The sequence below is a fragment of the Orbicella faveolata genome, unplaced genomic scaffold (assembly GCF_042242905.1).
Source record: "Orbicella faveolata isolate gen_17 unplaced genomic scaffold, um_ofav_v1 contig_13, whole genome shotgun sequence".
NCBI classification, from domain to species: Eukaryota; Metazoa; Cnidaria; class Anthozoa; order Scleractinia; family Merulinidae; genus Orbicella; species Orbicella faveolata.
The window spans coordinates 29,565,001-29,580,415 of record NW_028301540.1 but is presented as its reverse complement, the minus strand read 5'-3'; the positions used below and the strand labels follow the sequence as shown (position 1 = coordinate 29,580,415).

General features: G+C 39.3%; 3 protein-coding genes across 3 annotated transcripts in view; 2 read left to right on the top strand and 1 right to left on the bottom strand.

Annotated features, from left to right (window-relative positions):
- Nucleotides 1-15,415, top strand: part of LOC110053644 (uncharacterized) — a 294,177-nt gene that overhangs the window by 21,400 nt on the left and 257,362 nt on the right. The window lies entirely within an intron of this gene.
- LOC110055037 (histone acetyltransferase KAT2A-like) lies at nucleotides 454-15,010 on the bottom strand. Its single transcript, XM_089285972.1, has 18 exons — nucleotides 14,750-15,010; nucleotides 13,291-13,653; nucleotides 12,190-12,371; nucleotides 11,443-11,634; nucleotides 10,862-11,020; nucleotides 10,318-10,391; nucleotides 9,666-9,740; nucleotides 9,001-9,074; nucleotides 8,275-8,486; nucleotides 7,081-7,207; nucleotides 6,878-6,988; nucleotides 6,593-6,673; nucleotides 6,047-6,109; nucleotides 5,011-5,125; nucleotides 4,638-4,671; nucleotides 3,804-3,870; nucleotides 3,419-3,503; nucleotides 454-1,059 (listed from the first exon to the last, which is right to left on the bottom strand). The coding sequence occupies exons 1-18, from the start codon at nucleotides 14,957-14,959 to the stop codon at nucleotides 872-874; spliced, it is 2,412 nt and encodes an 803-aa protein (XP_089142098.1). The 5' UTR covers nucleotides 14,960-15,010; the 3' UTR covers nucleotides 454-871.
- Nucleotides 15,026-15,415, top strand: part of LOC110055036 (low molecular weight phosphotyrosine protein phosphatase-like) — a 640-nt gene continuing 250 nt past the window's right edge. The window contains exon 1 of the mRNA XM_089286008.1: nucleotides 15,026-15,415. This exon is cut by the window's right edge and continues 250 nt beyond it. Coding sequence (XP_089142134.1) covers nucleotides 15,061-15,415 — 355 coding nt within the window. The 5' untranslated portion in view covers nucleotides 15,026-15,060.

Sequence of the window (15,415 nt, the reverse complement as noted above, 5' to 3'; positions counted from 1 at the left end):
TGAATCTAGCGCATGTTTTTGGTATCAGAAAGCAGTTTGGTCTTGCGTAGGGTTAGATCTTCCGGTTCCGCAAGGACCATTATGCCATGCTAACAAAGAGGAAAATGTTTTGTTAGCATGGGCTGTGCGCGCGCCTGTTAGGTAAATAATGGCTTAACTGTCTTTCGTGTGGTTAGGAGTTTTACTAGCAAAAAAAGAAAAAAATTGATCTCCTACTATTCAAAATTTTAATTATCGCTGGAAGACACCTAAGAACATGAAGAATGGAGACTTAGATTACGGGCAAGTTAGCTTTCTCATTTTTTCAAAGAAATACACAGTGTTAGGCACCAAGAAAAAGGAACCTTATTTTCACTAAGAAATGTTGAAATTTAAGAAGCCTATGACCACACAGACGGATAGGGGATAGCCAGTACACTCCAACACAGCAACAACAACAACAACAACAACAAATCAAAATTAAGTTCTTTATTTTTCCCGCATAGATACCCTTTTCAGGTATACGTACAAACTGTTCTGTAGACGGAGTTCCGCAGTACGGAATACAATAATGTTATACGAGGTAGCTTGCTTTGACATTTTTTTTGGGCGGGTGTGGGGGAGGGAGTTCGGTTGGATGGAAAAGGACGATCTTTTGCTTGAAGGCTTTCCATCACAACTGGTAATCTTTTGGTCAATTTCTTTTGTGACAATGTATAGATATTCTATTTTTCACGAGGTCTTTTCTGTTCAATAAATATTTTCGGAGGAGAAATCTATTTAATCTCTTTCCACTTTACTTTTCAGAGCCATGGTCGTTTTAAATAACGCTGTGGTCCCGGAGAAGAAATGTTTTTCACGTCTGGTGTTTCCCGTACAACCACAAAGGAACTCACGTCTTTCTGAGTTCTTTGACTTTGCTTAGGAAAAACCTCTCCACCGTGTTAGCGCACTTGTAGTACTCAGTCTCTGGAGCGTTGTATGTTCGGCAGTTTGTAAAAATTCTCATCATATCGGCGATAAACAACTTCTTGGAACTGAAATACCCGCTTTTTAGCCTCTCCGTCATTGTGCGGAGATCTGAGAAATAAGAAAAATACAAAGTCCCCTGAATAAGTAGAGTTATAGAACCAGCAAACAGAAGTCTCCCTAAGTTTCCGCGCTCAATTCAGCCCTTCCTCGATTCCAAGTTTTGGTCACCTTTTAATTACAACGCGCGCTGTGATTGGCCAATTTAGCTCGGCGTATTCAATTGCACGGCCCGTTAAAATTTGAAACTGTTCCCGTCATGTACACGGAGAGATATAATAAATGACTTACGTACCTCGTCTACCCGTTCCGCACTGTAATTTACGGATCCTGGTTTCTTCCCTTTAGATTTATGGCGCGAGAGCTCCGCGCTTGCGCCATAAATCGATAGGGACAAAACTCGCTCCGTAACTTAAAGTGCAGACCTCGAAGCCAGTTAGTAAGAGGTGAATACGGATGATATGAGCAGATTCAAAACACGGCAGTCATCAATAAGTCTTACGGCAAAAAATAGCGAGAGTTTAAACTCTTGAAAGTGAAACTCTCGTTCCCGTTTGGATTTCAATTTTACCTCGACAAATAACCCACTAGGAAAGTTACTCTTGTTCCAGAGCGCTTTTTGACACACCCTAGTTCGCCCAACAAACTCGCATTCTTATTCACTCGCATTCTTATTTTCTTAATTCTCCCTTACTGCATACTTGACAATGTATTGATGCCGGAGAGAGAAATTAAATCTTGATCACTCTCCCAGACATACAAGGATTTAAAGCACAGTGTGATTAAACCTAACAAAAGCTGTTATAAGAGCCGCCAAAATATATTGTGCTAATGCACTCGACTGATAGATTAAGCTTGACTGACAGATGTTGAAGAAAAACTGAAAGGGAAGAAGCCTTTCTCATGAATATTTAATATCATTAAGTACATTTTGGGTCATGAAAACTCTTAGTAAGTAATATAGTAAAGAGCTGACATTTAAGTGAAATCGTCATCTGGTAAAAGACGGTAAAACATAGTGTTATAGAACAGCCATTAAATCTCTTTCCCCTTGTTCGCCTTAAATCTGATTGACAAATTGCCGTATCGTATGAAGACACTCATCTCGTAAAATGTTTAACTGACGACACATAAATTGCTCTGAATTTTAACTCGTTAGTTCTCTTTAACATCCGCGTAGAGCGAACGCGAAAATAGCACGATCTACATAACAAAAAGCCAAGATATTCGAAAAGCCCAAATGCGTTAACTAGCCGATGGCACTTCACTAAAAATTACTTATATAGAGAGCGTTCCTATTCTGATTCAGACGCATATTAAAACAAATAAATAAATTTTGCAATGAGTCTCGGGAAAAAGGATTTACGAACAGTGCATACGATGGAACTGAGTACTTACAATATTAACATCTTTCAAAATGTTGAATAAATTGATTAAAGTTCAGCAAGGAAGTATGGTTAAATCCAAATGATTGCAAATGATGCTTCATGCATCTGAATAATTCTGATGTTAATTTACCGGAGATAACGAAGAAAATAGCACTTAAAAAGAAAAAATTGTCTCTCAGTACACTTACGACCAATTCGAAGTAATTTCCTGTGAAGCCAACAAAATCTACTTTTGCTTAATGTTTGGCACTAGAGTTAGCTAAAGCAGAGTTGATTTGTCCATGAACTCAGAATATTCCCGCCACTGCAGGGGCTTGCCCGTGTCGTCGTTTGTGATTGGTCAACTGCAAAACGTCTCCTCAGCTGATAGGCTACGTAAATTTACTGGAAACCACGTGGTTTTAAAAATTACTGCGAAGACAAAATCTAAGGCGCCGTCGACGACACTACGCCCGAGCAATTTGAAAACGGAGGTTTATTTCTACGGTTAGGCCTACCGTCCACACTAATCCGTCATGAAAACAAAGCTTTTCGAAAACGCTCTTCAAACCGGAGGCATCAGAAAATCCGCGTTTTCCTTTTCGTGTGGACGGAAAACATTTTGAAAACGGAGCTTTTCGAAAACGATGGCATCTCGATAATCATGTGATTTCCGTGAACCGAGGTTTCTTCAAACACAAATCCAAAACTGATAACCGTTTTCAAATTCCTCCGGCGTAGTGTGGACGGAAAACATTTGATGCGTTTTCAGAATGAAACCTCCGTTTTTAAATTCTTCCGGCGTAGTGTGGACGGAAAACATTTGATGCGTTTTCAGCGTGAGTCCTCCGCTTTCAAATTCCTACGGCGTAGTGTAGACGGAAAACATTTGATGCGTTCGCAGAGTGAGTCCTCCGTTTTCAAATTCCTCCTGCGTAGTGTGGACGGGTGCGGGCCAATACCTCCAGGGGTTTATGGCTTAAAGAAGAAGAAGTGTCGACGGCGACTAAGAAACGGATTTTAATGTTGTCTTTTAAACTTACCCATTGGGTACTTGATGTGATCGTAGTAATCTGGTGCCTCAGAGATTTCCACGGGTCTTTGGAAAGGCCAAGAACTAGCATGATTCTAGAAAAAAATTTAGTCCAGTTTAGTATGCTGATTTATCAGAAAAGACCAGCCTTGGTCATAAGTGACTGGAGAAAAATATGGCAACGGAGTTTTCTCAGAGAGCTTCACTGTGGTCGTAAGTATTCATAAAATTACGTTAAGAATGATCAGCACCTCCAAAAAAATAGTTCCCTGAGGTAAGAAAATACTAAAGCAAGCCAAATGGAAGCAAAGATGGTGAAGGATGGCGAAGATTGGGAAGGATAAATAAAACGCAAATTTGAAAACTTATATCTGCAAGCATGAGACTTCACCAACCTTGACTTGCGTCAAGATGTTTTTCAACTGAGTCTGCAACTGGTCCGCGTCGGTCGCGGCATCCTCACTGAAACAAACAGTCAAGACATTTCGTTGAATTATTGAGCAGTGCAGTATAAACCTTCGACATGTGGCGGCATTGAATTTCCCGCCCAGCAGACAAATTGGGTTTTGAATTTGGCAAAGCAACAAGAAAGCCAACATAATGGCGTCAACAGGATGTTAAAAGTTAATGAAAACCTTTGCCAAGAGCGTTTCGCTTTCTTAAATAAAATTGCCAATTCAAGCACCCGCTAAATATACAAGCCCTAAACTATTACTTTATAAAATTATCACGGCATTTTTCGATTAACAACTTCATCACGAAATCGCTTAAACAACAGCCTTAGGGTAAGAAATTGAGCTCCTTTACATTTTATTTCCGAATTAAAACGATTAAAATGAAATACAGTTAAAATTCAAGTACTCAAAAAAAGTTCAACTTCCCTACAAAGATAAATGCAATTTCAAGTATATTCACTTGAGAACACAGCAAATTCTAAGACCTTTCGGATCATCCGCACAGAGCACTCCACGGCAAATAATATTAAAAAGTGTTAATTCTGACAATTTGGAAACATTTCAACTTTTCAGGCATGGCAAAGTAGTGGCTTCCAAGTCTTCGTTAAAAGCGTAGCGCAAATACATTTTTAAAGCAGTCAACAATGATACCCCTAGCTGAAGATTTTATTTATTCTCTCCACTGACTCATTGACAATGTACTGATACATGAAAAATAATAGCGAAAATTCTCCCTGGGTAATGTGGTACTCTAATTAAGGGAACTTTTCCCACCTTTTGGTCAGCGAGGGTTTCCACCCCGTTTCACCTGTATGGGTTTAAATAAACATAATGTTAGTTGACTGAACCAAACTAAATTAATCCAGAAGGATTTAACATCAAAGACTGACTTATTTTGACAGCTGAAGAGTGGTCCAAAACATTCCTTAATTACTGCAGATCACTATACATAACGAAACATTAGATGGACGTGCGTTACAGGTGAATAGGATTGCGTTACATTGGGTAGTCCGCTCCATTGGGGTATGTCACACAGGAATTCCTGATGTAAGAGAACCGTGACACAGTTGAGATTAGATCAGTCGCCAGAGATGTCGTTGGATCTTAGCTTTGGATATTAGTTATAGCAAGGTTGTATTATACTCACGGATTCCTGGAATACTCTCTACAGGGATCTGCCTCACTCCCTCCTGGAAACACTTCAACCCTGGATAAACTTTACGAATTTCCACCTGCCTCCTCTCCATTAGTTTCTTCACGATCTATAAGAAAGAGGCAAAGAAGCGTCTTTTTAGTAAACTAAATTGTAGTACAATCGATAATAGAGAGCTTAAGGCCAAGTTCAGACGCCGTACTTCACATAACCCGAATCGAATGTTAATGGGAGGACAAAGGATTTTTCTCATTTGCATTCGATTCGGCTCATGAGAAGTACGGCGTCTGAACTTGGCCTAAGCAAACCTCGATGGCAACGGCAACGAGAACGTCACCAAACAAAAGGTTTAATGAGCAGAGCAATGGCTCTTTTGGCTGTGCACGAGCGTTACAATCCTTGGTACATTTCTTGACCGTCCTCTGCAAAACAACAACGTGAAATGACCAAATTCTGCGTTGTCTGGAGAACATGAACCACGAAGGCTAATTTTTTAAATTTTTATTTCAAATTTATCGCACTGTCCCAGATTCAGTTTCGGGATAGCTGTGACAGTGATAAAAACAATAAATGTCTTTAGAGGACAACGAGATTCGTAGGTAAAATATGAAATCATTTTTTAAACGACGTTGTCCCCGGCGTCGCCGGCGACGCCAACGAGACCGTCACCAAATAAAAGGTTTAATGAGCAAAACAATGGTTCTGCAAGTGCGTTTTGAATTTTCGTACATTTCTTACCCCTCAACTGCAAAACAACAACGTGAAATGACCAAGTTCGTATTTTGGAGAACGTGAACCGCAATGGCTAAATTTTGATCTCTTCCTTTGGAATTGAACGCCGTCACTGCATATTTAGACTGAGCATGTTTTTAGACCGATGGGCGCACTGAACAGATGTACACAGCTGCGACATTCGAAGGTAAAATGTAAATCCATTTTTTACTGGGCGTCGTCCTCAGCGCCGCCATCGTCATTGCTAAAGCTCCCTAAACTCCTTACTGTTTGTGGTCACTGCTACAAAGCCACCCACCTCTTTCTGTTTTCTGATAATGGTTGAAAATTCCGTGTATTGAATCCTCGAATTGATCGCGCACTGAAAAACGAGAGACAGCAAAGTATGGAATTGACATTGCCCTGTAATACCTTTTATATTTGGACATAGCAGTAAGGTTTTAAACTTCAGTGTCAAAAGTAGCAAAAAAAAAAGAAACATTGATCCGTGCAAAGGACACTGGGAGCAGGACAGTGGTAACGAATTGAAAATGTACTCTGAAATAATTTATCAACACTATACGTGAGGTAGAAAACGACAGCAAAAGAAACTGAAGGAAGAAAAGAAGGTGATTAAGTGAGCGAGAAACGTTGATATTGAGGAAAGAAGAACAAAATTTGAAATTCAGCACCCGAGGGCATATATTTCCGATAAAATCAAGTAATTTTCTCGCTGCTTTCGTCACTTAAGTGAAACATGACACTTACATAGAGGAGAAAAGAAAAGAGAACGATGAACAACAAATAAAAGCTTCCAAAAATGCACTTCACTTTCTAACCAAATAATGTAATGAGAAATACTTACATGCATCAATGTGGCGCCCTCGTAATCTTTGATGTATCCAATGTAGGACGACTTTTGCATTCTGATGTCCTTACTGAATCCCTGCAAGCATTTAAAACCAGTTCAAGAAATAAATCTCTCTCGCTAGTCACTTCATGCTACCAAAACCGGGATAAGCTCCGCCCTAATGGGCCACTTGGCCCGCAAAAGAGTTAACCTACCTACTACCCACACATCAGTTTTACTGCTTTAACTTTCGCATTTATCAACGAGTTTAAAAGCAACAACATTTGTACTTCAAATTACCTGTTTTTTGAAGTATCCAATAGCGTACTCGTCGGCGTAAGTAAGAAAATTCAGCACAGAATGTTTAACATGGTAGTCCTTGAGATGGTTCATTAGATGTGTACCATAACCCTGAAAATGAAAAACCAATCAAAAATTACGCTTAAGGTCGTCATTTGAATGGATCTAACAAGATTTGCTAGGAGAAACATTCATGCAAATACCTTGACTTGTTCATTGGAGGTCACTGCACAGAAGACGATTTCTGTGAAATTCTGGGTGGGAAACATTCGGAAGCAAATTCCACCAATCGGTTTATTGTCCTTGACTAGAGCTAGAGTCTTGTGCTTCCTGAAAATATTATCGCCAAAAAAAAATCGACATAAGAAATTCACCAATGTACGAAGTCACCTGTTATCAACTTGGTATAAGATAGAGAAAAGACTGGAAGCCAGTAATACGGTTTCCCTCTTCCCTTCTTAACTTGAAAGCTTCCCATTAGTGGTGTCCAATCTCTCCTCATCCTCAAATCGCATGCACTGATTAATGTGATCGAACCTGTAGTTTGAGTAGCGCACTGGACTCTAGAATTACAGTTCTGGGTTTAAGCATTGCTAGGGTCCAGTCCTTGTTTTATATACTTAGGTCCATGTAAGACTCTACACATTCTGACAGTACTTCTCTCCATTCAGAGGTATGAATGAGCATAGACAAATTGAAATCTTAAGAGAAGGGAAGGAGCGGGGGGGGGGGGGGGGGCGGGGGACTGTTATAGGCTTAAATGTACGTCTTGTCCAGGATGAGTAGCTTCACGTCAAGCAAAATGGAAACCCTTTTGTAAGCGCTGACCTCTTGGAGCATTGTCTAACGTACCACGAGCGTTTCAGACGTAGTTTCATACGTAGCCTGCATGCGCGTTTGGCTTAAAACGCATCATAGGTGGAGTCAACGTTTGAAGGAACGAGTTGTGACGAGTTGGTGCGCCTCGACGAGATTTTCCACCCTTCCCCCTCATTCTTTCACGCGGTGTCATTAGTAGAACGAGTTTTGTCCACGCGTGTCGAGTCGACTTCTTAAAGGAACGAGTTTTGTCCACACGTGTCAAGTCGTAGCTTCCTACTAAGACGCTCTTTGGGCTCGTCACGCAATCTTCCTTCTCCAAAGAGCGTCTACGTAGGAGGCTAGTATAGTCGAGTCGTTATGATTCGACCTGATGACTCGACATTCACGATTTGACTTCCGGTGATTGAAATCAGACTTCCTGTAGGGTATGTCAACTTCCGGTAAGGATAGCTCCATGAGTATCACGACATGACTTATGATAACGCGACTCGTCTAGCGAGATCTGTACATGAAAATGGTTGACCCCTTGGCGTTGAAGATTCAGAACAGTATGTAAACTTTACAATGATACTTACGGATCAAATACCAGTCTTGCGATGTACTCTTTCGGCATTCTTGGCAGTTGGTATGAGAACACGTTCTGCAATCCAACAAGCCAAAGAAGTGTCTGCCGTGAAGGCTGTCTATTGAATGAGTTTCCAACAACGTGAAATTCAATGACACCTCTTCTTTCCTCGCACCGTGCTGCCTCGTCTCTAGCGCTGTGGGTTCCAGGGTACAGGCCTCCCTAAGAGTAGAAACAGTTTAACTAGAGCTAGCAGATTTGTAGAATAATGAGTTGGGGATATGGGTGAGGACGTGCACATCCTGAAGGAGCTCATCTTGAAAAGTTTAGCCTGAATTTTTCAAGTTCGTCGTTTGTAATCCGTGTTAATCTTCTCCATCCTTAGCCATCCTTGTTCCTTTATGTTTTATTATTATCTTTTTGGTGTTTCTCTGTCTTAGTAAACTACTATTTTCAGGTTTCCTTCGATGTAAAGGTAATTTTGCATGTGGCAAAAATAACTCAAAATGCCATGACTGAACTCCTTTAACAACGATATAATTTCAGTTGATCAGAAGGCTGCGAAGAGATCGTTCGGAACGAAAATACAAGAGAGAAAATACATAATAAAGTCATTAAAAATCGCGTCGTATGAAATATTCCTTTCAAAGGGGTCAAGGATATTAATTTCAATCACTAGCCAAAACTTGTAGGCCATTTTTTTGTCAAAAAATGAAAACAAGATCTGGATCTTTACCTCTGGACCTAACATGGCAGAAGGGTCTGATATTGTTGCCACTATCTGATTCAAAACTTCAAGAGGTACATCTCCTACAAAAAAGGGAGAAAACAATGTTGTGAAGGCATCAAAGACTGGTAGCTTACAACTCTAAACTAGTTTCCATTGTCATGTTAGTATGACATTTTTTTGCTAGCCTGTGCTCACTTAGCTTGGGAGCATGGTCACCTCCCATTGTGCGTCAAAATGTGCAACTGCCCAGGAACCATGATGGGCGGGTGTACTGGAAGGCTAGTTAGCCCACTCTACTTTTTGACTGAATAAAAGCGTCAGAAACCCTTCAAAGTCCTTGTGTGTATTTTATATGAGCATCTGTCTCCCAGCTGACATGTGATATCTTTCCTGACCAGTATTTTCCGCTTATAATCATCCAAAATGTTTTTTTTCTTACATGCATTTGGTACAACCAGCCAAAACTTAGGAATATCTGAAACCTCCACCCCAAATAATATTCCCTGACTCTGAAAATTTGTCTTCAATTTTGTCCATTTTTTTTTTCAAGATTTGTTTTTGGAAAACAGTCTCATTGTTCACTTGTCAGAACAGATAATAACCTGCTGACAAATGCGCACAGTTTCGCTCCAAATGAAGATAAATTTATCAAAAGATTACTTTCATTATACCTGCTAGTTTTTGTCGTTTTGCACTGTTGCTGACAGGTGCATCGTCATCAGGGCTTCTTTTCTCACCAGTCAGCTCTGTTACAAACATGGACCACAACTGTCAATATTGGCCTACTTTGATACATACAAAGGCAACATTTTAGTGCGAGTTAACCCCTGGTACATTGTTGACTTCCCTCCAAGATATTCCTTGCAAAACCTTATTATGATCAGAAGCTCCGCTTTTAGGCTTAGCTAAATCTACATATAACACGTAAAAAATCCATTGTCCCCGACACATTTCCTTTCATCCTACAATGATTTTGTTTTTTTTATTACACTGATATAGTCTAGCTGAAGATGGGGATGAGGAAATGACAACAACAATAACAACTTCAACGCCAACAATATTACATGCATATGCACACCATATAAATATACATGTATTCATTGCAATTATAGCAGTTTCAACTGAAATAACTTATCAACAATAAATACATCTATTTATTACATAATATTAGATCCTATTATTCTGTTACTGACAAGACTGCTTGAAATGACTACAGAGCTAACCAAGACAAACAGTCTTCAAAGTCAAGAAGTGGACAGCAAAAGAAAGCAACACAATATAAAACACAAATGTCTTCTGAATGACATGGGATAGTTCTTGTACCTTCAGTAGGTGAGGTAGAATTTGATAACTGAAGCATGGATGATACAGAAGATAGACTGGAACCAACTGCAGAGCTACAGGCAAAAGAAAAGTTCGCACAAGCTTTTAAAACCATGATTACAGAAAAGGCAGGGTTTTTAATTAAGCTGTTTTAAGGATGCGAGTGCAAAGAACGAGCAGTCTTCTTCAGAACAAATTGCATAATTCATGTGTTATGTGTGTACAATATAATCACTAACCAAGTTATACCTTATACACCTATGCTTGGGCTAATACCCTGTAATTATACAAAATATTGATTTGGAGTGATACAAAATAATTTATTCATATTAAACAACTTTCAACTTACTATTTGTATATCATTAATATTATAGCCTTTTGTGTCTAATTTACAAAAATAAAAAAGAGTGATAAAACATGGAACCTTATGCATGAGTTGCACTACATGTAGTAACACTTTTTAAACAAACAAAGCCCTGACCCTCACATTAAACCACAGATTAACAACTGATTTACATTTACAAGAAACAGACGATCATATCACCTGGCAGTAGCTACAAGAGAGTCTCCCCTATCTGTCAATGGCGTCAAAGGAGACGAGAGTCTTGAAGGACCTAGAGATAATGACTGGGGTACAGTGAAATCATCATCCCAGACAGGAGAGTTATCACCGTAAACTTCTTCCTCTAGCATCGAGAGAAATCTGAAATGATAAAAAGACTATTCAATTTATGACCCAGGATCAAATCTGCCCAGCAGGCTAGGGTCATAAAAGCTACTTAACAGTCTTACAGACTGTCAAACTGCCATTTCAATAACTTTCTTTGTTTCTGAAACCTGTTTGCAAGATCAAAATTTACTTTTCTTGTGACTGCACATAAAATAATCGTAAATAACCATTGAAACCGAATGGTTAAGGACAGTCGGCAAGTCTCAAAATACTAGTTTTAACCTGATTCCTTAATTTTCTCTAGACACAGTAAGCATAATGAGCAATAATTTTCCTCACATATACAGGTAGGTAAATGTATCAATAGAAACTATTAAATATCCAGGTGTAACTAATACCTCCTGTAAGTGATTGGATTAAAGCTCCTTGCTCAATATAAAGCACACTGCACAAACCTTGGAAAGTGTGTCAAAACTATGGTTCTCTTATCCGGTGGCATTTTGTCTTTCTCTGCTCTAAACTTCTCTAATAGTTGTCGTCTCATCACAGAGAACACCGATCTTAAAAGTGCCCTTCCAAAAACCGCAGTAGGGTCATACTTCTGTAAACTGTCACAGAAGACTGGAACTTGACAGTAACATAACCATCTGTGGAAACATACAAAGACAGCATACCTAAATATACATGTTTCATGATAAGCACTTCTAATCACTTACTATATACAATTCTTTAAATGTGTACAGTAGAAAATGCACAGTGATTAAATTCTGTGCTAGCATTAGAAACAAATAAAATACTGTAGGGGGGGGGGGGGTGCGGGGCACTTTTTTAGTTTTCAAAAATTTAGGGTGGCCTTGAACCCACCCTACAGAATTTTTCCAAACTTTGCAAAAAGTTGTATCAAAATATGATAACAAAAATGGATTTTATTGAGCTGTCTTTGAATTATAAGCACTTCATGCTAAATATCCTTGGTGTTTTTAACAGGCTGTATCATCGCTAGGGTAACCTATCATGTCATGAAGATGATTACAACTTGCTCACCAATGACTGGGCATTTGTGTGATAGCAATGTCGTATCATCACTTGATAAAGTGTGGTTGTACTGATACGTCAATTAGGTAACTGCTGGAAAGTGCTGGAAATTGTCACCAGCCACATTAGAGCTAGCTGACACAGTTGGGATACCAGTGTAAACTCACCTTGTGTAATTGACTTTGTATGCTGCAAGGTCTTCACCCTGGGAGTGCTGTTTCTTCACAGTAGGTGTCTCCAGCTTCCAGTGATTCAAACAATGAAGAAACATCTTGGCTAAGTCATGCATTATTTGCCATTCTCTTTGTGGAAGGTGCCCAAACTTATATAGCACAAAGTTGAGGACAGCCTGGAGATTTCAAGATGAAAGAAGATGAGAAGCAGACAATTTTTTACTAGAATGCAACGTCATTTAATGCTTAACAATATGTATAGTCTTCATCTACATCTACATAGATCTACACTTATTTAAGTCAGTAAAACTTGTGAGATATCACACCAACTGTAGAAATCTGAATAAAAATAATACAATGGGATATTAAAAAAACCCCAAAAAACTACAGAATACAATAATTTCTTGCAGCATGGATTCCATGTATGTAAACTAATGTACAGGTAGGTACTTTCCAAACAGCAATTAAATCCCGGGTGGACTCCCGTATAAAAACAAGGGGGTGTTTGTGGGAAATTTTGAAAAGAACCCCTAAGAGATGCCAAGATCCTGTTTTGTGGGTGTGGCTTGAAATCTTTTCACCCCTAAGAGGTACCAATTCTAAAACAACACATACATGTAATCTCCTGTCATTTTTTTTTCGGCTCAATACCCTAAAAGGTACTGCAAAAGCTCCTGCTGTGGACCTTTTGAGGCTGAACACCCTAAGAGATAACAAAACTGCTTTTTTAACCCCTAAAAGGTACCACGAGCAGCCTCATCTTTTTTATATGAAAGTCCCCCCTGGAATTAAATCTTAAAGAACTACAGAGATTTTATCCTCATTGTTCATACATTTGCATCTTCCATTCATAAATTTACAACCACAGTACACGTCGGTAGTTGGCCTGTACTGTACCAAGATTGGAAACAAACAGGCAACAATCTCTTTGAAACAGTGCATAATAAAAATCTAACATTCAAATATATTTGTACGGCTGTCCATTTCACAACTTACATGGACATAAACTGTTCACACTGGTCAGTAACTTTTAATGTTATGTAAATTATTTTGGATAAAGGTATTACTAATAAGCAGATAAAAGAACAACGAAACCTTTCCAATGCTTGGTTTCTCAAATGGAGGAGTACCAAGTGGTCCTTCCACTGTTACGTTTGACATCTGCAGAATTCCTTTCCTCAAAAGTTTAAACAGGTAGAAGTAGACTTGTTTGGTATCAGCATCTTCCTCCTTATGCACACACATAAATAAGTTCTCAACATCAACAACCATGCAGAGGAGGCGATTTAGTTCATCTTCTGGAATATCATGCAAATGCGAGATGTGGGCTCCAAGGGTGTGGCCACAGCTACGACAGGGGTCTGTTAAGTTAGCAAGGGGCTGGGAAAGGTCTACTCTGCTTGGTGTCGGAGGGGGATTAGGATTTTTCCATCCATTACATTTACAGGAATCCTCAGCCTGAAAAACAAATATGCAAAAGAATTTAATGCAAATATATATAAATTTGGGTGATGAAAACCTTGAACCAGCATTCTTATTTTTTATTTGCCATATTTTGTTTAGAAGTACAAATGTGCTGGTCCAGAAAATATCCATACCCACTCAAAGGTCAAGGATGGTCATTGGAAATTCTGAGGGGGTGGGGGTGTCAATAGCCAAATGTTTAAAGGGAACGTATGAACCTAAACTGGAAATTCCAGAAGGGAAGGGGCACGGGTGCAAATTGAATAGCCATCCTTGTTGGAGGTATAGATATTTTCTGGAATCAAACATGACAATGCAGTCGAACCTCTCTAATACGGACACTGAAGGGATGGAGCAAAGTGTCTCTCTTAGAGAGGTGTCCACTTGAATGTAAGTTTTGAAAGCTAACATTTTGACATGTTCTGGTATTGGTATCGCTGAATAATAAAGTGTCTAGTCTAGAGTCTGTTCTAAGTACTAACCAAGAGAAAAGTGAATATAGATTTTTAATGGTCTCCACAGTACACTAAAGCATAAAAAAACTTAAGTTTGTGGTTATGCCCAAAGGTCAGACCATGTCATGACATATATTTAGTATTGCCTGTTCTATGACTGAATATTTTCATTGTGTTTTGATGGAAAGAAAAATCAAGAACCCTGTGCAAACTTCAATCAAGGACCAGTGAACAATTACTAACCATAATATCTCTCGATGTTAACAGCTGTACAATCCTCTGTAGGAAAAAAGATGGCAACTGGTACTTACTCTTAGCGCATGGAACCTTAACAACGTTCGTAAAAACGTGCAGAAACGTTATTAAATCTTCAAAACTAGGCTACTCAATGTCCATAGTACAGGGACAAATGTTGTAAAGATTTGGCTTTCTTCATTTGTGACTTATGGACTGTGTTAGGTTCGCAAGGCATTGTGGTAAAATGTACAGCCGCCATCTTTTTTCCTACGGTGGATTGGGAGGTGATTTAGACAGATTACATTAAAAAAACAAAAACAAAAACAAAAAAAGACTCGTTTAATCCAACAGGAGTGACCGTCACATGCGTTAGTTACTTTTTTCCCGTTCATACTTGCCTTACACGAAGAATAAACACCCAACTTCTCCAGTTTTTTTCGAATCGGATGAGTCTTAATTTGCGCTTTTCTTTGTGCTATTCTTTGCAAGTTGACAGGACGACTGAGTTCTGATGGCGTTATCTGCGGTGTTCCAGGTCGTTTTGTAGAATCTGAACTATTTGTTGATGTAGATAATTCATTGAACCCTGAAACAGATTGACCCGCCATCTTGGATTTCGATCAAAATTCATCAATTGTCACCGGTCAGCGGCTTTTATAAAAGAGTATACTCTGTTGTGCATAAATGACGTGTGCACGGTTAATCGAAGATGGCGGAATCTGGAGCTCGAAAGATCCTTTTCGTTTGTTTGGGTAATATTTGTCGTTCTCCATCTGCGGAAGCAATCCTTCGAAGCCTTGTTCAGAAGCGAGACGATAGAAGTGAATGGGAAATCGATAGCGCTGGGATACTGGACCTCCACGAGGGACTTCGATCGGACAGCCGAGGTTTGGAAGTGCTGCGGGATCATGGAATTTCAAATCACCACAGAGCAAGACAAGTACGCGAGGATGATTTTCGTAATTTCGATGTCATTTTGGCTTTTGATGACAGCAATGTAGCTGATCTGAATAAGTTCTTCAGGCCCGTTGACGGTAGCGATCGAGCCAAAGTGAAGCTGTTTG

Coding starts and splice junctions, on each gene's coding strand:
- LOC110055037 (XM_089285972.1), bottom strand. CDS start 14,959: ATGGCGGGTCAATCTGTTTCAGGGTTCAATGAATTATCTACATCAACA. Junction 11,021..11,442: donor GTTTTGACACACTTTCCAAG/GTTTGTGCAGTG, acceptor TTATCATTTCAG/ATTTCTCTCGATGCTAGAGG. Junction 9,741..10,317: donor TTCTACCTCACCTACTGAAG/GTACAAGAACTA, acceptor TGTTTGTAACAG/AGCTGACTGGTGAGAAAAGA.